The sequence below is a fragment of the Carettochelys insculpta genome, chromosome 2 (assembly GCF_033958435.1).
Source record: "Carettochelys insculpta isolate YL-2023 chromosome 2, ASM3395843v1, whole genome shotgun sequence".
In the NCBI taxonomy this organism is placed as follows: Eukaryota; Metazoa; Chordata; order Testudines; family Carettochelyidae; genus Carettochelys; species Carettochelys insculpta.
The window spans coordinates 13,719,491-13,742,370 of record NC_134138.1 but is presented as its reverse complement, the minus strand read 5'-3'; the positions used below and the strand labels follow the sequence as shown (position 1 = coordinate 13,742,370).

Below are 22,880 nucleotides of genomic sequence, written 5' to 3'. Positions count from 1 at the left end.
AGTGACACCATCACAGGCCCTAACCACCTCAGCCACACCATAGGGGTCCATCCAGTGACACATCTAATGTGGTATTTGCCATCAACTGATAGCAATGCCCCTCTGCCATGTGTATTGAACAAACCAGACGATCACTGTGCCAAAGTATAAATGGACATAAATCCAACATCTGAAATCGTTACACACGGAACAAGTCAGAGATCATTTCAACCTCCATGGACATTCAATAACACGATAAAATCTGTCTTCATTGGCATTCTACCATCCAGAATTCTCAAAGAACCGGCATTTTAGCCATAAGTAAATTTTAGTTATGTTTTCCATATGTACAGTATAGTGAAAGTAAATACACATAAATACAGCAAATATGGTATAAGTTTACAGTGTATAATGCTGCTGTTGGTCAATAAAGTACTCTACATAGATTTTTCTTTGTTTCTTACTATCTAATCTCGTTTCTCTTTAGTGTTATGTACAGCTAGGTATATCTCTCTTTTACCCACAATATGTGAATAAACGAAACCTCCCAGCCCTCGGGCAGGCGGATATGAAAGAGTTTACTGTAGAGTTAAAAGTAGTCATTCTTCTACAAAAAAAATTTTACCCCAAGATTACAGAGACAGACATCCGGACTGGAATTCATTTATAAATGTAACACCTTTAACCTTAGCCTGAATTGAGATCTTAACTGGCTTATGCATTACAAGGGCAATTTCCTCACCTTTGATATTCATAGGACAGCGACACATCCAGCTTAATTTACTTCACTAACTGGTCCTATTAGTGGGAGCACCTTCCTCCCTCTCCAGCACCCCCTGCTCCTTGCTATACAAACCCTGGATTCTGTATTTCCATTCCAAATTCCATCTGAGGAAATGGGTTTTACTCACAAAAGCTCAAGGCTTCTCAAGTTAGTTGGGCTCTAAGGTGCCAGGGAACTGCACATATTACTATGTAGTTCCTGTGTAGTGTTTTTACACTTCTGTACTACAGCATGCATACATATCTGGACACATTCTTTTCCCTGGGCTCGTCACTCAGCAATGGTTTCTCTGTCTCTATAGGGTAGCTTGAAAATGTGGTGTCTGAGATTTTTTTCAGAGTTCCTGTCACAAAAGTTTCCAAACATTTATGAGCAAACGTAAAGTCTGGGACTCCCAGCAGCATTCTTGTCACTATACTGGTCTTCTCATTATGTGATAAAACAGGAAAGCTATAGTGTTTATCAAATGGGTACAGCTAATTAAAACCAACCTTGACTGGGTGCACAGTGCTTGGTTCTGTTGGTCAGCCACTGAGTAGCCAAGACTTTCTCTGACTTTTATTATAAGCTCTCCACTTTCCCCAAGATCTGATTGGCTCTGTTCTCAGGTAGTGAATGTGTGTCTTGTGAGCATGACTGTTTGCTCTTGACCAAGACTTTCAGCCTCAGAAAACGCTATGAAGCTCAGCGAGTAATCATCACAACCCTTATTTTCTGGATAAATCTGGACCTTTTCAGTTGAGTTGGACAGCTCTGCTCTGCACATTTGCAGAGACACAAATGCTTTCAACAAAAATCCTTGTCACCTCCCCATTCCCACACCTCTTCAACTTTGGAACTGAAAATCAAAAAGGTGTTTGTACTAGATGGATAAAACTGGTATCCCCTTGGAAAACAAATAATTTATAATAGGTTCCTCAAAGTTACTGTTAGAGCTACTCCCAGTTTAAACAATGATCTCTGCATAATCAAAGTAATTCAAATAAACAGAAAATACTTTCAACAGCAATTCCAATGGTTGGATTCTAGTGAGGTGTTTCCATTAGGATAAGCAATTGATGACTGAATCAGATGTTTCTGTGAAACAATCTTATTTGCAAAAGAATGTATCCAAATATCCTGTTTCCCAGAACACAGCAGGAATCAAACAGGAGAAGCTTCTTTGTACATAGTTCCAAGCCTCTTTCCAGACTGCAATTGGTGCAAAATCTTTGTCGACTTTTTTCAATGTCATCGAACGATGGGACTTGGCAGGACCTTGAGAGCTCATCTAGGCCAGTCCTCTGCACTTATGGCAGAACTAAATATTAGCTAGACCATCCCTGACAGGCAGCCCCCTGTACAGTAACCATACCGGGATAGAGGGGTACAATTCAGCTGCTATTTAATAAGGGATTTTTGTCTTTGCATAGTTTTTTTCAGGAGAAACAAAAAATTTAAAAAGTCCCATGTTTCACATGTCTAAAGTCACATTTTATATTTAGGGCCTGTTCCTAAAATATTAATAAGTGTGTAATAAATGATTAAATGATTCTTAAATCAACTGTTGTATATTGTTACTGACCTGTAGCTGGACACATTTTTTTCCCCTGGGCTCTTCATTCAGTAATGCTCTCTAGACTTGTTACTTATAATTGTCAATAACACCCTCTATTACTGTGTTTATAAGCATCTATAACGTTAGTTAAGTTTATAACATGCTGCTCGTAACAACAATAACTTATTAATGTTCTGCATTGTTTCCAGGTATACATTGTTTGTACTGTAAAATGTAATACATTTTAATACAATGTTATGATTTTGGTCTGTGTCCTTCACTTCAGATCTGAGGACCGGAGGGTTGCAGGGAATGAGGCATTGCAGAGTTGAGCAAAGGTGAGTACTGACTCGGCTGCTCTTGGACCTCATGTGGATGAAGGACTGCAAGAAAAGGCATCTCAGCAAGGCAAGGTAGGGGCAACCTCCTGCCTAGCATGAAGATGATGAACTTGTGGTCACAGACTTTTGGTATAAGTCAGCTTCCCAACCAAATTCATGAATGTTTTACACCCAAAAACTATGCCTATGATTAAGGTGTGAATGTGAAGGGGATACAAGACACCTTCATCTGAAGACTGACAAAATTAACCCCCTGTATGTAAAAAAATGGCAAGGCCATCACTTGAATAGGTCTCATGCTATTGGCACCCTCAGGATCAGGGCCAGGCACTAGCTCTGCTAGTCAGGCCTAGTGGTTAAAACATGGGCCACAGCTAGGCCTAGGGTAGGGATTGGGCCAACAGTGGTCCTGAAACTGAGATTCAGAGACAGACCAGGTTCACAACTGAGATCAGTGTTCATAGCCAAACCAGATTCAGAATGGTAACCTTAGTTCAGGTGTAGGCTGGAAATCAAAGCCAGTGGGTCAGAGTCCAAAGAAAAGCCTACTAAAGCCAGAGTCCAGATACAGGCTGAAGGATGACTTCAGATAACAAGAGCTACGAGCTGCAGGGGGAGGGTCAGGAGACAGAGGTTAAGCTGGTGCAGTCAGTGACAAGGCTAGAGTGAGGCTAGTGCAAGGCAAGGATGCTGCTGAGATTGGGCTTAGGCAAGGCTGGGGCAGGGGTGGCAGCCAGAGCAGAAGTAGGCTGAGAGTTGCTGGAGTCTCGTGGACTGTGGGGCAGAAGGAGATGTCCTGGCAGGGGTGCTCTATTGTTTAGACTGATGTGCAGCTCTGGTGGGGTTGTGGAAATAGTTGAGCCTGGGGTCATCTGACCCAGGTTCTGCTCAGGGATGTTGCTGCTGATGCATGCCTGAGGGATGACTCACTGCGGCACCTCTTGAAGCTCTAGTGGTGAGCAGGTGCAAGCCACTAAACCCAGGTGTCAAAAGACTGCCTGACTGCAGCAGCTGAGAGAGCAGCTGAGAGAGCAGCTGGTTTGGCTGTGAGCTTGCCTTTCATTTGGAGCCAATGGTATTAAGAACATAAGAACATAAGAATGGCCATACTGGGTCAGACCAAAGGTCCACCCAGCCCAGCATCCCATCTGCCAACAGTAGCCAATGCCAGGTGCCCCAGAGAAGGAGAACAGAAGACAATGATCAAGTGATTTATCTCCTGCCATCCATCTCTTGCCCTTGTTCTGAAGGCTAGGGGCACCATACTTTAGCCCTGGCTAATAGCCATTTATGGACCTAACCTGCAAACATTTATCGAGCTCTTTTTTAAACCCTAATAGAGTCCTGGCCTTCACAGCCTCCTCCGGCAAGGAGTTCCACAGGTTGACTGTGCGCTGTGTGAAGAAAAATTTCCTTTTATTAGTTTTGAACCTACTACCCATCAATTTCATTTGGTGTCCCCTAGTTCTTGTATTATGGGAAAAGGTAAATAATTTTTCTATATTCACTTTCTCCACACCATTCATGATTTTATATACCTCTATCATATCACCCCTCAATCGCCTCTTTTCCAGACTGAAAAGTCCCAGTCTCTCTAGCCTCTCCCCATATGGGACCCGTTCCAAACCCCTAATCATCTTAGTCGCCCTTTTCTGAACCTTTTGTAATGCCAATATATCTTTTTTGAGGTGAGGAGACCACATCCGCACGCAGTACTCAAGATGTGGGCGTACCATAGTTTTATATAGGGGAAGTATGATATCTTTTGTCTTATTATCTATCCCTTTTTTAATAATTCCTAACATCCTAGTTGCTTTACTAACTGCCGCTGCACACTGCGTGGATGTCTTCAGAGAACTATCCACTATAACTCCAAGATCCCTTTCCTGATCTGTCATAGCTAAATTTGACCCCATCATGTTGTACGTGTAATTTGGGTTATTTTTTCCAATGTGCATTACTTTACACTTACCCACATTAAATTTCATTTGCCATTTTGCTACCCAATCACTCAGTTTGCTGAGATCTTTTTGTAGTTCTTCACAATCCCTTTTGGTTTTAACTGTCCTGAACAACTTGGTGTCATCTGCAAACTTTGCCACCTCACTGCTTACCTCATTTTCTAGATCATTGATGAACAAGTTGAACAGGATCGGTGGAACTGGCTGGCCATGAGGTCAGTAATGGGACATTTGCTCTTTTATCCCCAAGATCACGGTTTCAAATGCAGACCACACATTCAGGCACTGCTTCAGCAACACACTTACCTTTAAATAATGGAGTGTTCCCGCTAAAGTCAAAGGGAGAATTTACATAGTCAAAATTAGGCATATACTTAAGCACCTCACTGAACCAAGGCCATAGTGACAAAAGTACTGACTTCTGGCAGCTGCTTACCAGCCCATGTGAAACGAGCTGATAGGTTCTGTAAATTGTCTAATAAAGGGATATCCACCCCCAGCACAGAAATCACCATTGGGCTGGCCTTACTATTTGGCAGCCATTTCAGCAATCTCTGAGGACAGAGTCTGAGGTAACTGCTCACCTCTAAAAGCAACCCCTCCAATTTAGAGTCGGGGTGCACTGGCAAGGCAGAATGAGGCAGCTTGCACTGCTGCTGTTCACGCAGTACTTGCTTTATGGAGAGACAAACAGGAACAGCACTGTGAATCTGGCACCTTTGATTAGCCCTAAATTTACCTCAGAAGACAAAGACTAAGTATATTAATTCCAGGCCCAGATACACTGTAGGAACATGGTAGTACCTGTGGCTCCATGTGATGCATTATTACTACCACTAAAGTCATACAGGGACACTATCAAGAATTACACGCAGCAGAGACAGGCAGATGTGTAAATAACAGAAGCTAGATATTTATTTGCACAGTTAAATTTACACATGACCTAATTTTTTCCAGTGTATTGGGCCAATTTCTGCTCTCAGAAGTTGAGGTTTAAATCATTAAGTGGGGTCATGCTAGATTTACAGCTGTATAACAAAGCACAGATTGGCTCACTACTTTTGAATTAATAGCTGGACGTTTCAAGGAGAAATAAAATCAGCTTGCATTTCCAGACAGATCACATAAGCATAATCCTTTACTCAAACCACTAAAAGTACCAATTCTGACGTCAGCTTGAGTGCAATTTTCTATTTATTTTGAACACAAAAAATGAGCACCAGCATTCTCGTTTGGAGTACGCTCCCACAAAATGACATAACCACTTAATGTCCATCACAGGCAAGCCCCAGTATTAAGAATCTGCACCACAGCATGACATTTCAGCTCCCTTACCCCAACAAGAAAAAGTTTTAAAAAGTTGGGAAAGATATTTGAAGTGCCACAGTTAATTGTAACAGGGTACGACTCACTGGTGTGTCATCACCTGCTGGTCACTTGGGAATAAGGTCTTCAGCTTCTCGTGCACTCTCTTCTGGATGGCGTCTTGCCCGTTGTTACCTGACTTCTGTTCTCCACCACCTTTTATAAGGACTAGTGTTCCTCCCAGACCACGGTGCCTTTCCATCAGGGTACTGCTCTCCCACAGTGCCCCCTGTCTCTGGGGTCCTCCCCTCCCAGGGAATCCCAAGCCCTGATATTCCCTCTTGCCTAGTGACCCACTGCATATATCTCTCTGGGGGTTAAGCCTGGGGGTGAGGAGTTGCTTTGGGGGCTGAGAGAGGTTAAGCCTTGGGGTGGGTGTGGAGCTATTTTGCATTCAGCCCCCTGCAACGTTCTTCAAAAAGACATGACAAAGATGCAGGAGGAGATACCAAAGGGAGATGTATTGATCATTGAAGGAGATTGAAATGCGAAGGTTGGAACAGATAAAGGTTGTGAGAGAGTTATGGGAAGGTTTGGATACGGAGAAAGAAATGAACGAGGCAAGAAACTACTACAGGTTTGCCACGGAGCACAAGATGGTGTTCTGCAACATGAGATTCCAACAAAAAGACTGTAGGAAGTGGACATGGTGATTGAATGATGGAAAGTCCAAGAACATGATAGATGTAGTCCCCATAAGAAAAAGATGAGTAACATCAGTACAGCAGCGCCAAGCTTTCCAAGGAGTGGATGTAGACTCAGACCACAGTCTAGTAATCATGAACATCAAGATGAAACTCGGGAGGAAGTATAAGACACAGTTCAAGAAAAGTATCAGAGCGGTAGCTGTGTTGGTCTGTATCTTCAAGAACAAGAAGTAGTCCTGTGGCACTTTATAGACTAACAGATATTTGGAGCATAAGCTTTTGTGGGCAAAGACCCTCTTTGTCAGATGCATGAGTTGGGATAGGGGAAGTTTCAGAGGAGTATTTAAAGAGGTGGGGTCCTAGTAAAAGGGAGGGCTGGAGCAGACCAGAGAAGCTGCTTTTGTAAGGGGCCAACCACTCCCAGTCTCTGTTTAATCTTTGGTTGATGGAGTCAAATTTGCAAATGAATTGCAGCTCAGATGTCTCTCTCCATTTTATTTTTGAGTTTTTGTTGTTGTAGGACTGCTTCTTTTAAATCTGTTACTGAGCGTTCAGGGAGATTGAAGTGTTCTCCTACAGGTTTTTGTACGTTACCATTCCTGATGTCTGATTTATGTCCATTTATTCTTTTAGGTAGAGACTGTACAGCTTGGCCAATGTAAATTGCAGTGGAGCATTGCTGGCACATGACGACATATATTATATTAGCAGATGTGCAGGTAAAGGAGCCCCTGATGGTACAGCTGATGTTAGGTCCTGTGATGATATCGCTGGTGTAGATATGTAAGCAGAGTTGGCAGTGACGTTTGTTGCAGGGATTGGTTCCAGGTTTAGAGTTACTGTGCTGTGGTCTATAGTTGCTGGAGAGAATTTGTTTAAGGTTGGCAGTCTGTCTGTAGGTGAGGATAGGCCTGCCTCCCAAGGTCTGTGAGAGTGAAGGATCATTGTCCAGGATGGGTTGCAGATCACTGGTGATGCATTGGAGAGGCTTTAGCTGGGAGCTGTATGTGATGGCCAGTGGTTCTCTTGTTTTTCTTGCAAGGCCTACCTTGTAGCATGCGGCTTCTTGGTACCCATCTGGCTCTGTCAATCTGTTTCTTCACTTCCTTAGGTGGGTATTGTAGTTTGAGGAAAGATTGGTAATGTAGACGTTTGTCTCTGTCTGACGGATCGGAGCAAATACGGTTGTACCTTAGTGCCTGGCTGTACGCAATGGATTGTGTAGTGTGCCCTGAATGGAAGCTGCAGGTGTGTAGATAAGTATAGCAGTCTGGGGGTTTTCGGTATAGGGTGTTATGTGACCATTGCTTATCTGCACAGTAGTGTCCAGAAAGTGGATCTCTTGTGTGGACTGGTCCAAGCTAAGGTTGATAGTGGGGTGGAAACTGTTGAAATCACAGTGGAACTCTTCAAGAGTGTCCTTCCCAGGGGTCCAGATGATGAAGATGTCATCAATGTAGCACAGGTAGAGGAGAGGTGCTAGGGGACGAAAACTGAGAAAGCATGTTCCAGGTCAGCCATAAAAATGTTGGCATACTGCAGGGTCATGTGGGTGCCCACAGCAGTGCCACTGATTTGAAAGTATAAATTGTCATCACATCTGAAATAGTTGTGGGTGAGGGCAAAGTCACAAAGCTCTGCCATCATTTGTGCCTCAGTCTCATCAAGGGTAATGTTCCTAACAGCTTGGAGTCCATCTTCATGTGGGATGTGGTGTAAAGGGGCCTCTGCATCTATGGTGGCCAGGATAGTGTTTTCTGAAGGTCACCAATGAATTGTAGTTTCCTGAGGAAGTCAGTGGTATCTCCAAGAAAGCTGGGAGTGCTGGTAGCATAGGGTCTAAGTAGAGAGTCCACATATCCACACAATCCCGTGGTGAGCGTGCCAATGCCTGAGATGATGGGGCATCCGGGACTCCCAGGTTTATGGATCTTGGGTAGAAGGTAGAATAAACCTGATTTGGTTTCAAGGGGTAAGTCTGTGTAGATTTCTTCCTGTGTTTTTACAGGGAGGATCTTGGGTAGATGCTGTAGTTTTTTTGTGTATTCCTCAGTGGGATCCTGGAATAGTGGCTTGTAGAATGTGGTATTGGAGAGTTGCCTGGCAGCCTCCTTTCAGTAGTCTGCCCTATTCATGATGACAACAGCACCTCCTTTGTTGGCTTCTTGGGTGACAATGTCAGAGTTGTTTCTGAGGCTGTTGATGGCATTGCATTCTGCATGGCTGAGGTTAAGAAAAGAAGAGACACGGCGAGGCGAAGTGAGGAAGAAATAGGGAATGCGTACCGAGTAGTGCTCGAAGAGAAGATTAGGAATAGGGGCAGAGAGAAAGACCTAGATAAGAGAGTCAAAGTGATAGCCCCAGTGATAGAAGAGGCAACTGAGCAGATTGTTCTGGAAGAAGAGAAGGTCAATAAGAAGTGGATTACACAGGAGATACTGAAGTTGCTCCAAGAGAAGAGAGCATTGAAGATCAGAAGGGACGTTTCCGAGAGGGCAGAAGAATGATATAGAGTGCAATGCAATGAGATAAGGTAAGCGGCCACAAAGGATAAGGTGAAATGGTTAGAGGAGCAATGTGAAGATATAGAGAAGTATTACAGAGAGCGTGAGACCAGAGAGGTGCATAAAATGATTAGGAATATTAATAGGAAGTGGCAGCTGAAGCAGATGGTGATCAAAGATGAGGAAGAAGTGCTCGTGAACAGGGAGAAGATTGTGTAGTGATGGATGAGATATTGCACTGATCCATATAAAGTACAGTTGGACTCGAGTGTCTCAGAGGGACTGATCGAAGAACTAAAAGAGATATCTCCACTGAGCATTGAGAGCAAGACTGGTATTTTGAAGGAGGAAGTAGAAAGAGCAGTGGAACTACTAAAGAACAACAAGAGCCCTGGAAATTATAAGATCACGGAATAGATGATTAAATTCGATGGAGAAAGTATGATTCAGAAAATACACCGACCATGTAATACAGCATGGAAAGAACAGAAGGCACCTAAGGAATGGACAAGATCTGTGCTAGTGACAATACACAAGAAAGGAAGTACATTGGAGTGCAAGAAATATAGAATGATTTCCCTAATAAGTCATTTAAGCAAGGTGCTGATGATGATACTGACAGAGGGACTGAGATCGCAGATAGAAAAACATCTAGCAGATGAGCAAGCGGGTTTCTGGAAAGACAGAAATACCATACAGCAGATATTGGCACTAAGATTGATAGCAGGGAAAGCTCAACGAAAGAAAAAGAACACCTACACTTGCTTCGTCAACTTTTAGAAGGCATTTGATAGTACAGATCAGAAAGTGGCTTGGTGGTATTGGAGTCGTACGGCGTGGATAGCAGACTGATATGGTTGCTGAAGGATAACAACAACAATGCAGAGGCAGCAGTAAGAACGTGCAGAGAGTCGGGAATTTGGTTTAGAACACTGGTTCCCATAGTTTTCAGCATCATGCCCCCCTTTTGATTTTTGAGGAACCCTCAAACCCCCTCTCTCTTCTTTACCATCATCCAACCCCTTTTAACAAAAAATCAATTAGTAATTTTAAAATAAACACAAACACTTGATATAAAAATGTTATTTAAAATTAAAAATGAGCAAATTGTTTTTCTTGGCCCTTTGAGGGTGCCTGGCGCAGCCCCAGCTGGACAGCTGCCTGAGCCCCATGCCAGCCAACGCAGCTGCCCGTGCCAGCTGCCCGCCTGCCTGTGATGTGCAGTGCCAGCCACACAAGGCCCGTGAGTCCTGCAAGCTGCTCACCTGAGACCCTCCCCTCCCACAACACCAGGTACCCCCAGTCCCCTGCTCTTACCCCATCCCAATCATGCAAGCCAGACACCCCTCCATCTAACCCCATCCTCATCCTCCTCCCCCTTCCCCCAACCCACGCTCACTCACCTTTGCAGGAGACAACTAGCTCCACCTGGCTGCCTGTCTTTTTATAGTGGCTGCACTGTGTCACCTACATACAATGGCAGGGGCTGACAGCTGGAAGCAAAGGTGGGGAATAATGGGAGGCTAAGTCACCTCGTTCCCCCCATCCCAGAATCTCTTCACGCCCCACAGTCTGGGAAACCATGGTTTAGAATGAGTAGAGGTATGAGACAAGGAGATCCAATACTACCAAGTTTATTCATCAGGCACCTAGAAGGAGTGATGGACAACATCAAGGAAGAGGAAGAAGGAATATCTGTGCACAGGATGAGAATCAGCAATTTGAGGTTTGAGGATGATTTAGTTATTCTCAAGGAAGATGAAGAGAGGCTAGAGAGAATGGTGAAGGTGCTAAATGAGTAAAGGAAGCGGTATGGATTGATTATGAATATCGATAAAACAAAAACAATGGCATTTGGAGCTAAGGAAATAGGAAGGAAGATCAGTGTAGATGGGATCAAACTAGAGAATGCTGAGAAGTTCATGTATCTGGGGAGCAATATAACATATGATCTGGACCCTAAGAAGAAAATATTGACTAGACTAACAAAAGCAAGAGTGAGTTTGAAGGCGATGGATAAGATCTGGAAAAGTAAAGCGATTAGCTTAGGAATGAAGCTGAGCGTCTTGAAAATGTCTGTATTCAGCAGCATGTTGTACAGATGAGAGGCATGAGTGATAACGAAAGATTCAGAGAGAAGGATATTGCAATTCAAGAGGAGTAGTTATAGAAAGATCCTGAGAATAGGATGGGTGCAGGTTACCAACAAGGAATTATACAGGAAGATGCAGCTGAAAGAGAAACTACCACTGATGGTTATACAATGCAAGTTACAGCTATATGGGCATATCTGCAGAATAAACAATAAACAAAAAAATCAAGACCTTGGTATTCAGCATAGTGGAGAGGCAAATAGGAGAGGCAGACCCCCACAGAGAACGGGTAAGTGATATAGTAGATTAGTGCAGGGCTAGTCTATAGAAACTAAGCCACCCTGCACTGGACAGAGAAAGACGGAAGAAATAGTGAGGGAGGCATCAGACACCAATGGATAGTGTGCCCATGTTGTTGATGATGATGATGGCCCCGATGAAAGAAGGTTGGCCACCCCGACATAGCCCCTTATCTCAAGGAAATGACTGAAATGGACATTCAACATTGGCAAGATGGTTTTGGACACACTGCCTTTTCCTACCCTTGCTGCCTCCCTGCAGCCTTAGTACCTTCAGGCCTTTCCTCAGGTCTTGCAGCGGGGCAAGCTTGCCTGGCCAGAGCTCTCCCAGCTCTGCCTTCCTTTCCCCAGCCCTGATCTGTGTTAGGAAATCTCTGTAGCTTCCCTGGAAGCTAGGTCCCTCCAGGTCCACAGCTGGAACAAGAGTGTCCTCAATTCTCTCCTCCAAGAGCCCTCAGTTATACATGCTCAGATGGGCCCTAATTAGCAGCTAATTGCTGCAGTTGTTGACGCCTCAGGTTTTAACCCCTTCTCTGCAGGAATGGAGTAGCCACTCCTCTACATTAAAAAGTGGCAGAACATTATCCCCTGTACATAGAGGTCAATCCCCAAATAAAAGCTTATGTCAGTGAGCACATACTGCAAAATTAAAATGCCATTATGGATGCCATGGTTGGGAAACCTGCAGCTTTCTGTTATTACAATGACAGCTGTTAGAGCTTGAGTCAAAGCCCATCAAATTTGACAGGAGTGTTTCCAATTATTTGAAAGGGCTTTGGATTAGCCTCTTAATGGTAAAATGGTGTTTTTTCCCTGGTCATTATAACAGAGGGTTGCACATCAGTACAGGTTTCACAGTACAACATCCTCTGCTGAAGGAGAGAAACAGAGAAAATCTAGCATTAGTAGTCTCAGAGCTAGGCTATCAATATTTTTGTTTCACACCCAGGTAAATGTGGTTCTTGTAAATCCTTAGCTTTATTCCTGGAAGCAACTGTAGCACAAAGAATATCCTTTAGGGATTACTGAATTAATCTCAATTTAGAGTGTAGTGGTACAGTAATAATATTGCATCACATTATATAGTCTAGATGCGTGCAGCAAAACCAAAACCTTCTTCGAGAAATTGAATTCCCACTCTCACTCCTTCCTTTAATGCCCAGATAGGTATGCGACGGTATACAGTAAATTTAGCCCCACTGCACGGCCTTGCTTGATGGAGCTCTGCCAATGCAAAGAAGATGCGAAGCTCAGTCAATCAGTGTCTCTTCCCTATCAGGCTTTCTTCCTTCCCAAGAAGGGCAGGACACAAAGCTGTGGAACTATTTCTGCTGTCATGAGATGCTGCACCCCCTTGCAGCTGACAGAAGAATATGTCGTTCCAGATAAGCCTTTTAGGCAGTCATTTGAATTTTAAAGATCTTTTCCTCTGAAATTCTAAAGCTCTTTCCTCCAACTCAAAAGTGAACATTGTCTCTGTTGTGACAAACAAAATTTTGGAGCAAAAGGCATTGCTGCAGCTTGAACATACTGGAATGTAGATACTATGGCCTGAAGCTAAAGTTCCCTCCTGCTTAGAAACTGCTGCTCGAGCGGGACTATTTTTGCATTATTGTCATTTACAAACTGCAGTATTCATCATTCAATTGAGCTTATGCAGGATTGTGTTCCTATTGAAGACTACAAGAATTTTGCCATTGACTTCAATTAGAGATGGCTGTCATAAGCTGAATAAAATTAGCACTGGGTTATTTGCATGTTTAGACACAAATATGACTCACACAGCAGGAAAGAAAAATTCACGTACTGATTAGACAAACACCTTTAGTGCTTCACATAGCGTAATCCTCGGTCTCTTTATTCAAAGCTTCTATGTAAAAGACAACACAATGAAGCAAATTTACACTACATTTGGCCAGCACAGCCACAGTGTAGCAGTTGTTCCATAACATTTCATTTAATTAATTTGAGAAAGAATCAAAGAAAATACCACAGTAGCTTTGCCTGTCAACATTTAAACCCTGATAAGTAGGTGTGTGGAAACAATTTGTTATGAAAAGTTGTAGCGGCTTATCAGGAGATTAATCTTTATGGCATATTAAGGGACTAGTAAATGTTTGAAATGGGCCTGTGGCACTCTGACATCACAGTCAGGCAAATATTTGGCTTCTCTCCTTTCTGACAGGGAGAGAAATGCTTTCATCTTGTGTTCCTTCTTTTCTTGTTTCCTGATGCACACAACAAAGGGAACTGCACTGTGACCAAGGAGGGTGGGAGGGGGAGACTCTTTCTGAGTTCATGTCTATTCTATCGGTAAGAACTGATGGCAGTACGGTTATTGCTATTTCCTGCAATAAGCAACACTTTACAAAGCATTACTGCTTCTGCATTCCTCTGAATCTGGTGGAAAAGGAAATAAAAGCTCTGCTATTGCGTGGCTTACATATATTCTGAGTTGGAAAGACACCAAAAAAACAGCAAACAAAGGGTTTAGGAACCACCATAGGAAGACTGACTGAGAAAATAAGCTCTAAATGGTGTCTTCCGTTTGATGGTGAAAACTTAATGGAAAAATACAACTCTTGTTCAAGTGCTGAAGATATAGCCTTAGGTATCATTCATTCTCCACGCTCAAGGCTAAATTCAGCATGCACATATTTCCCTGCAAATCCACTCATATCAATGAGGAGGCACGGATGTCAGGAGGAACAGAGTTTTTCTCATAGGGGCTTCCAAGGGCTTTATGGAAAAGTGGAGGGGGAGGGGCAAACGGCAGTAGACTCCAGTTCATTATATTCCATTGCGCCTTTCCAAATTAGCAAAGTCAGCTGCCCAAATGACTTCAGCCAATTCTGAAAGTGCTCAGGTGTGTCTTTCAAGAAAGGCTGTGGCCTGGGGTTGGAAAGAAACCAAGTGGGGTCAAGCAGAGGACCTGTCAAGTGTTTGCACGGTGGCTAATACGATATCATACAGTACATTTACAATTTTGTTTGGATCACAGGCTCCAGGACACGAATATGAACACTGGGCAGGCAGAACCAAGAGAGAGGAAGCTCTTTGCTGGAGGTGTCTTCATGAAACTTGATGTGCAGGTAAAAATCCCCTGTACAGAGAAAAAGTAGAGCTCCAAAGCACACAGAATTTTTGGTTGGCTTCACCTGAAAGAAAAGGGTTGAAGTTAGTTGAATGAACAAATTTGGTTAACAAAAACAGCAACAAAACTAATAGCAGGACTGTGAAATTCTATAATGTCTTCCATCTAAGGAGCCCAAGAAATAGTCATGAGCCAAACCTCACAAGGCCCCTTCACCTCTCAACAAGGAAGTAAGTGTTGTTCGCCCCTTTTTACTGATGGTGACACTGATGTATTGCAAACAGTTACAGGAGTTTGCCCCAAGCCTTGCAGCATGTCCGGGGCAGAGCTCTGACAGAGCACAGATGTCTCGAATCTACCAAAATGTAGCTGTCTTTGGCAGAAGCCATTAGAGGGTTCCTGATCACCCAGGAATATCTAACTCCTAATCCATTTTAGTAACCAAAACAAAAAAGCAGTCCAGTAGCACTTTAAAGACTAACAAAATAATTTATTAGGTGATACGCTTTCGTGGGACAGACCCACTTCTTCAGATCACTTCTTCTGTTGATCTGAAGAAGTGGGTCTGTCTCACGAAAGCGCATCACCTAATAAATTATTTCGTTAGTCTTTAAAGTGCTGCTGGACTGCTTTTTTTTTGGATAGTTTATAGATTAGCATGGCTATCGCTCTATTATTATTTAGTAATGTATGTAGTAAAAGACTGATTCTTAGAATTTCACACCTATTAAACAACTAGCTAAACACCATTTAATTACTTGGCAATAGCTGAATTCATCCCCATGGAGTAGCATTTATGACAACACTGTCCAAATAAGCAGCATGCTTCACCACCATTGGGTCCCATGAGTTTAATGGGAGAAAGCTCAATGAGAGAGCCATCCCAATTCAGCACATCCCAATTATGTATAGTACTGAAGTATTTTTCATATTTATATAGAACTCCTCATCACACAGCAATTCACAGTTTATATATTTCTAATAAATTATACGTAAACTACACTTCCAGTGGCATCTTAAAGACTATGGCATAAACTTTCATGAGTGACACCTCACTTCATCAGATGCATGAAATGAAAGAAAAAGAAAAAGATAGTATGGATACAGAGAGAGGTGTGCTACATCACAGCTAATTTAATCAGATGGATGTGCACAGGAAGGTGAAAATACCTAAAGTGGAAAATTAATTCCAGAATAGCTATTCCAAAATGGCTTATTTCAAAATAACACAACTAAACACAAGAATGCATTTTGAAATATCACCCAGCTATTTCAAAATAGCATGTCCAGACATGTAGCACCCACTTTGAAATAGTGCCATTGGAACGCCATTATGGGTTATTTCAGAATAGCGCTATTCCGTGTCTTAGCAGTGCTTATTTCAAAAAAGGTGTTATTCCTCTTGCAATGAGGTTTATGAAATTCAAAATAATACATCAGTATTTTGAATTTATTTCAAAATAGCATGTGCCTTGTGCAGATGTAGATGCTCACAAAGTTATTTCGAAACAACAGCTGTTATCTCAAAATAACTTTGCTGTGTGGCTACTATGTTGACAGCCTAAATGTGAGTAAAACCGCCATCTCCATCTTCCTCCCACCTGTTTCTTTCTTTCTTTTTCACTTGATGCAAATGATGAAGTGATTTGCAGCTCAAGAAAGCTGGTTAGTCCCTAAGCTGCCACTGGACTCCTTGTTATATTTTTGTTAAAACAGACTAACACAGCTACCTCTGAAAGAAGTTATACATACAAACTGTAATTCAACACAGCATTTAAATATGCATTTAACTTTAGTTATGCGAATAATCCTGAATCTGTTCAGCAAACAGTAAAGCACATATTTAAATTTAAGATTGTGTCTTTGTGACAGTGACTGCTATGGGGGCCTTTTACGTATCTAAATTTAACTACATGCTTTGCTGACCTGAGCAGGGATTAGTCACATGCTTCATTCAATTGAAACCATAAAGGCTGAACTGAAACTTCTCCACAAATGTTACCTCTGTTTCAAAAACTTGAAGGAAACTAAATGCTGGGGTCTGGAAGAAATGTTATGTGCCTATGAATGCTGTTCTGCAGCAACCTGATTCTGAGTGCCACCAAGACATGCTGAAGTCAGTTGGCAGTGGAAGTTAGCATCTTGCATTCTACAGGAGTCATGCGATAGGACATTAGAGTTATGGGGGGGAATCTGCAGAGGCTGTGTTAAAGAAAGTATGCAATACTACCCATAGACCATGTCTACACATGCTCCTCCCTTTCAGAAGGGGCATGTTAATGAGGCACTTTGGAACAGGTTAATGAGGTGCTGACATGAATATTCAGTGCCTCATTAGCATAATGGCAGCCAATCATGCTTTGAAAGTGGTGCTTTTGAAATGCAGACTGGCTGTATAGATGTGGGCACTTTGAAATAAACCCCAAACTTTGAAATTCCCTGATTCCAAAACAAATTGGGAATAAGGGAATTTTGAAGTTTGGGGTTTATTTTGAAGTTCTCACATCTATACAGCCAGTCTGTGTTTCAAAAGCAGGCCTTTCGAAGAGCAACTAGCTGTGGTTATGCAAATGAGGCACTGAATATGCATGTCAGCACCTCATTAACCTGTTCCAAAGTTCCTCATTAACATGCCCCTTCTGCAAGGTAGGGGCATGTTTACAAATGACCATAGTGATCCTTACTACTCCCAATAATTCCCAAGAAATAGAGGCCTGAATAAATGATCAAGTAAAAAAGGAAAATATTTTTCATAAATGTTTATAACTTTTCTTTGAAAGTGAATCGAGTGTTTGTGAAAGCTGCAACGTATCGTGAAATCACAGAATAGTAGAGCTGGAAGGGACCTCAAGAGGTCACCAAATCCAGTCCCCTGTCCTCACAGCAGGATGAGGCACCATCTAGATCATCCCTGACAGATGCCTATCCAACCTGCCTTTAAATATCTCCAATGATGTTGATTCAACAGCCTCCCTAGACAATTTATTTCAGTTTTTAGCCACCCTGACAGTTCGGAAGTTTTTCTTAATGTCCAACCTAAACCTCCCTTACTGCAATTTTAACCCACGGCTTCTTGTCTTATCATCAGAGCTTAAGAAGAATAATTTTTCTTCCTGCTCTTTACAATAGGTATGTGAAAGCTGACAGCAAGTCCCCACTCAGCCTTTTCTTTTCCAAACTAAACAAACTCAAGTCATTCAATATTCTCTTATAGGTCATGTTTTCTAGACCTTCAATCATTTTTGTTGCTCTTCTCTTGACCCTCACCAATTTCTACATCACTTGAGAACATAACCCTCTATTTAATCACATGTTTGAGATAATACATGCAAGTTAGAGGGGCAATTTGCCCTTGCCACCTGCTGTCATCTAGGAGTGAGTGTAAATACAGTCTCCAGTCTTATTCAGTTTTTAGTCTTTTGCTATTATTGGCAAAACTTGTGCTAGTGATTGTTGTAAAGACGCTATCTGACAGCTGTAAACTTATTAATAGTATTTCTTTGTACTGCTGTAGTATTTAGAGGCCCCAATCAGGAACTCAACTTCTGTTACGGTAGGCAGTGTGAAGATACGTAAAAGATGTACCCTGCCCTAAAGACTTTACAGTTTAAGTAAAATTACTCAGACGTTCCTCTCTTGTTTCACATGTGACAGAGGAGCTGCCAAAGTGTAACAGATATTGATTGTTATTCCTGGACTGATTCAAAGAGACTACCTGCTGTCATGAAATGTTATTTACACATTACCAATTCCCTTTGTTTTGTTGGAGTACAGACTAACATGGCTACCTCACTGTTACTGTTCACCATCTAATAAACACATGCACATGCACACTGAGAAAATAATATTGGTAATCGCAAAAAACACAGGAAACATGAATTGCTGATAGCTACAGAAATTTCCAGGGCACTTACTGTTTTTTTTTTCCTTTTAATTTTGCAAGTATCAGCTTGGTCTGAGCAACTAATTAATCAAGATAGCACATTAGTAAGAGTTGAAGGAATATTACTAATGTGGTTAGGTTTAAGTTGGCCAAGACAGAGTGAAAAGGAATTTCAATCAGTGCAAAAGTATTTTAATCAATTAGGCTCTACACTGTTATCTTACATCTCAACTTCCTACGTCTAGTAATATACGTCACAATCTGGTTAATTACTAATGAACTCATCTTTCTTTTGTGTTTCAAACGGACAGTGTCAAACAGTTTTAACTCAGACTAAAATTTGTGTCAAAAACAAACATTTTGCAGAACTTAAAATCCACAGAAGTATTTTTAATGATTGAAAAACAATAAAACAGTTTGGTTTTTGATACAGCTAGATCCTTGCAATATTTGTAACTGCAGAACCCAACAACAAGTTCACTGTGCTGGAGAATGAGAAAGTGAACATGGACTTTCAGCAGTAAGGGAGACAGTAGTCTCCATGGAGTGAAATGAAGAATCATGATTGTTAACTTTTAAAGTAAGAATTCAAAAACTTTTGTGTGTGTTGCATAACAAAGAGTGTGCTGAAATGTGTGTGTTTATCTAACACCCCGAAACCTCCCACATCAGAAAGGTCCAGAAAGAAATTTGAGCCTTGTCTGAAAATGAAAGATTTTCTGGAAGATTTTTTTAAGAGTCTCAGAGGGGTAGCTACTTTAGTCTGTCGATTCACAAAAACAAGCAGTCCTGTGGGACCTTAGAAACTTAACACATTATTAGGTCATAAGCATTCGTGGGTAAAACCTACTTTCTTTTTTCATTTGAGGAAGTGGGTTTTACCCACGAAAACTCATGACCTAATAAATTTGCTAGCATCTAAGGTGCCACAGGACTGCTTGTTATTTTAGGAGTCTGGCTTGGTAAAAAGTTAAGGAGAAGAACAAGAGTTTGGCCCCGAAATTCAACTCAGTATTGATGAGCACCACACTTCTATGTCAGTATAATGATGGGCCACACACTCTGCTAGTAAACACTGGTTAATTACATGTTACATATCTGGTCTGATCTATCTGTCACTTTATGAAAAGAGAACACAGGTTCACTGAACTCTTTCAATCTCCAACTTGGGTAGCACACATTTCCCCCTACAATATCAATACGCAAAATACCAAAACAAGGCACTGGTTTCTAAAATTTACTTTTTGCTCTGGATTAACGATGTGAGCAATACGGGAGGATGAGAGAGACTCTGATAACCTCAGATACACGGTTTGAAGAAATTTCCTTTTGTAATCAGTATTTGAAGCCCTGAGGAAGTGTGGTAATATATTATCTTTAGGACCTACTAGAAGAAAACCCTGATTCCAATACCACAGAATAGAATACTTTTTGACTTAGAAAGTACCTTTTCCCCTGCCTTGGGTCTTTTTGAGTTAGACTCTAGATACACTACCACACATACAAAAACCCTACCTCTTAATACAGGATTGTGTTTACAATAGAAATACTGTGTTTGACTCAACAGCATGGGGGGATGCTGAAATTGCAGCCCAGCTATTCACAGGAGAGACAACCTCTTAGCTTCTCTCCTCAAGAGAGACCCAATCAGAAGGCAGAATATATTTCACTGACTTCTATCTTTTCATTGCTAACCTCATGGGCAAGACTCTTCCACAATTGGGTCCTAAGCATAGGAATTCTGCTAAAAAAAAATCAACATTGGCAACAAGGTAACTTGAGGTCAAGAAATCCGTCTCTTGGTGATTTCTGTTGATCTATTTCAATGGAAATTATACAGCAAATGATACTGGTAGTATGCAGTTCAATTCAGGCTGCTGATAAATTTTGTACTTGCTAGATTTAAAACAATCTGCTCTGCATACGTTCTATAGTCAAAAAATATGCACAGATTCTCACAGTTAACCTTTAATTTCTCTCCATCTCAGATTCCCTTAAATATTCAGTTTTGACAGTCATTTTTTTACAGGATAACTTAAGACCTGACCCAAGTAAAGGCCTGGCCATATTCTCACTCTCTCTACATGTTTATTTAATACGCTACCAGAATCGGAGCTAATTCAGGTTTTGCAAGACTGATAATGACCAAAGGCTATTAACATCTGAGTTGCCTGTGTCAAAGGAATTAAGGGCCCTAAATCATTGTATGGAAAAGATTTTCGGTAGAACCCAACACCCTCTGTTGGCACTGGTTGGGACCCTTGGTCAACCTCTGTATTCAGAAAAATCATGCCTCTTTAAAGTGGGCATCCAAACATTGAAGTCCCTGAAATCACAAGTTCCTTTTGAAACTCACAGCCTGTGTTGGTGATATCACAGAACATCAAAGATTCAATAGACACAAAGCTGGGTTTCTGTTAGGGTCGACCCCTTTAGGTCATGGTTAGCAAGATTTGGGAGGTCTGTATGGGGAAGATTGTACTGATGCTGCCTAATAAATAAATTATTTATTTTAAAATGCTGTCTGAATAAATAAAAGAATTCTATCTCCAGACCTGTCAATCTATGACCTACAATAGAATTCCCTAGTAGGAAGCTGCACATGTTAGCATCCTGTTTTGGTGCATTCATTTTTAATGCACACCTCAGCAGATGAACAGACTATCAAAAAGACTCACTGAATCAATATAAAAGGTGTTGGACCCAACAAAGGTGATGGCGTCATGGAGCTCATAGTTGTGCACTCCATTTTGGTAATCTTGGTATGGGACCACTGTTAGAGCAAATGGGCCCACGCTGTGTTGGCTCCAGTTGGTCAGCTTCACCTCCAGTGCAACAGGATCCCCAACTTTGCAGTCCACCACAATATCACAGTCACAGACCTTTCCATCCACCAAGACATCTGCAACAGAAAAAATGAATTTCACATTAGTCAGGACTTTTAATGTGGGATGTGCACTAAAATTGGTCTCCATGAGAATCCTGAAAGATGCACAACAACAGTACACACCACTCTAGACTAGGGTGTAAAGCCATATACAGTAAACCCTCGATTTAACAGACCCCAACTTAACAGACTTCAGAAATAATAGATGCTGTCTCTGAGCCCCCCTGGTCCACGCCCAAATAAATGGCAGAGACTCGCTAGAGTCACCCCCGGGGCTGGAGGAGCTGTGAGAATGGCTGGGGCTGCTGGGGCTGGAGGGACCATTGCAGCAGCTGGGGCCACTGGAGGAGGGGTGGAGGAGCTCTCCTCCCTCAGCCCCATGTGCGTGGTGCATGTCAGTGCCTGGCCGCTGCTGCCTGCGATGGAGCTGAGCAGCAGCCATGGTGTCAGAGGCTGCTGCCTGCTGGCAGACTGGGGGCGGCCATGCTCTACCTTCACACAGACAGCTTAGATCTGGGGGCTGGAGGAGCGCAGTGCTGAAAGCTGCAAGAGGTGGAAGGAGCCTGACTGGCATTCAGCTCCTCTCCTGGTAATTGGGAGAGGGAGATGGAGGTTTGAGGGGAAGAATGGGGTGGGGGTGGGAAGAGGGATGACAGAGAACAGGAGTGAGTGATGGGCCAGGAAGGTCAGCGCATCATCATACAGTATAACCGCTAGGATATAACAGACTTTCAGCATTCATGGATACCTGTTCCCCCCATTAGCCTGTTCAATCTAGGGTTTACTGTATTGGGGAGCTACAACTGAACTGCAGAAGGCATTTTAGCAGGAATAATGTAATTTCATTGAAATGTAGCTAGAATACTGGGGTTTGCACCCTGTCTCTTGCAAAAATCGTCATGGAAGCTTTAATGACAACAAGAGGGGGCAACTAGTGACAAACCACAAATTACTTTCACAGACTAGCTGGAACACTGAGGCCCACTGGATGTCAGCAGCTAATTTTCCACTTTTATAAGATGCAAAAGCATTTGCTGCATATTTCCCTACAAAATAAACAGCAGATGCTTACCGTGTGAATCACTGACAGCCCCGCTCTATTGGCAGGTGCTAGAGTTACAACCCTGTCCTCATTCTGCTCCCGCTGGGGGCGTTAGCAGAGCCAGTGCTATTTGGAGTCATCCTTGAACTTTGAGAGACTGGCCCTGTGCAGAGGTGGAGGAGGAAGCAGTTCCTTACTCTCTCAGGCAGTGCAAGCCATGATCTAGCCCTATATAAGCTGCGTTCCACCTTCTCCTTATGTATTAATGTGGATCAAAAAGCACCAGGTAGTCAACTGGCTCGGTGGGAAGAGGAGCTATATGCAATTCTCAAATACAAACTGTAACTGGCTATGGATTCCTTTCTAGATGCCCACATGTCCATGGGTCATAGCCAGAAATAAATTTCCCTGTTAATAAGATCTTTACAAGCAGGACAGTCTCTGTTGGAGTTTGCAGTTGTCTG

At 42.3% G+C, this 22,880-nt stretch overlaps 1 protein-coding gene across 2 annotated transcripts in view; it reads right to left on the bottom strand.

Annotated features, from left to right (window-relative positions):
* Positions 1-13,319: 13,319 nt before the first annotated feature.
* The window catches only part of TRAPPC9 (trafficking protein particle complex subunit 9), a 719,778-nt gene continuing 710,217 nt past the window's right edge, over positions 13,320-22,880 (bottom strand). For both annotated transcript variants that reach the window (XM_074986617.1, XM_074986618.1), the window contains 2 exons: positions 21,166-21,389; positions 13,320-14,668 (listed from right to left, as the gene is read on the bottom strand). In XM_074986617.1, coding sequence (XP_074842718.1) covers positions 14,489-14,668; positions 21,166-21,389 — 404 coding nt within the window. In that variant the 3' untranslated portion in view covers positions 13,320-14,488. The remainder of the gene's footprint in view (positions 14,669-21,165; positions 21,390-22,880) is intronic.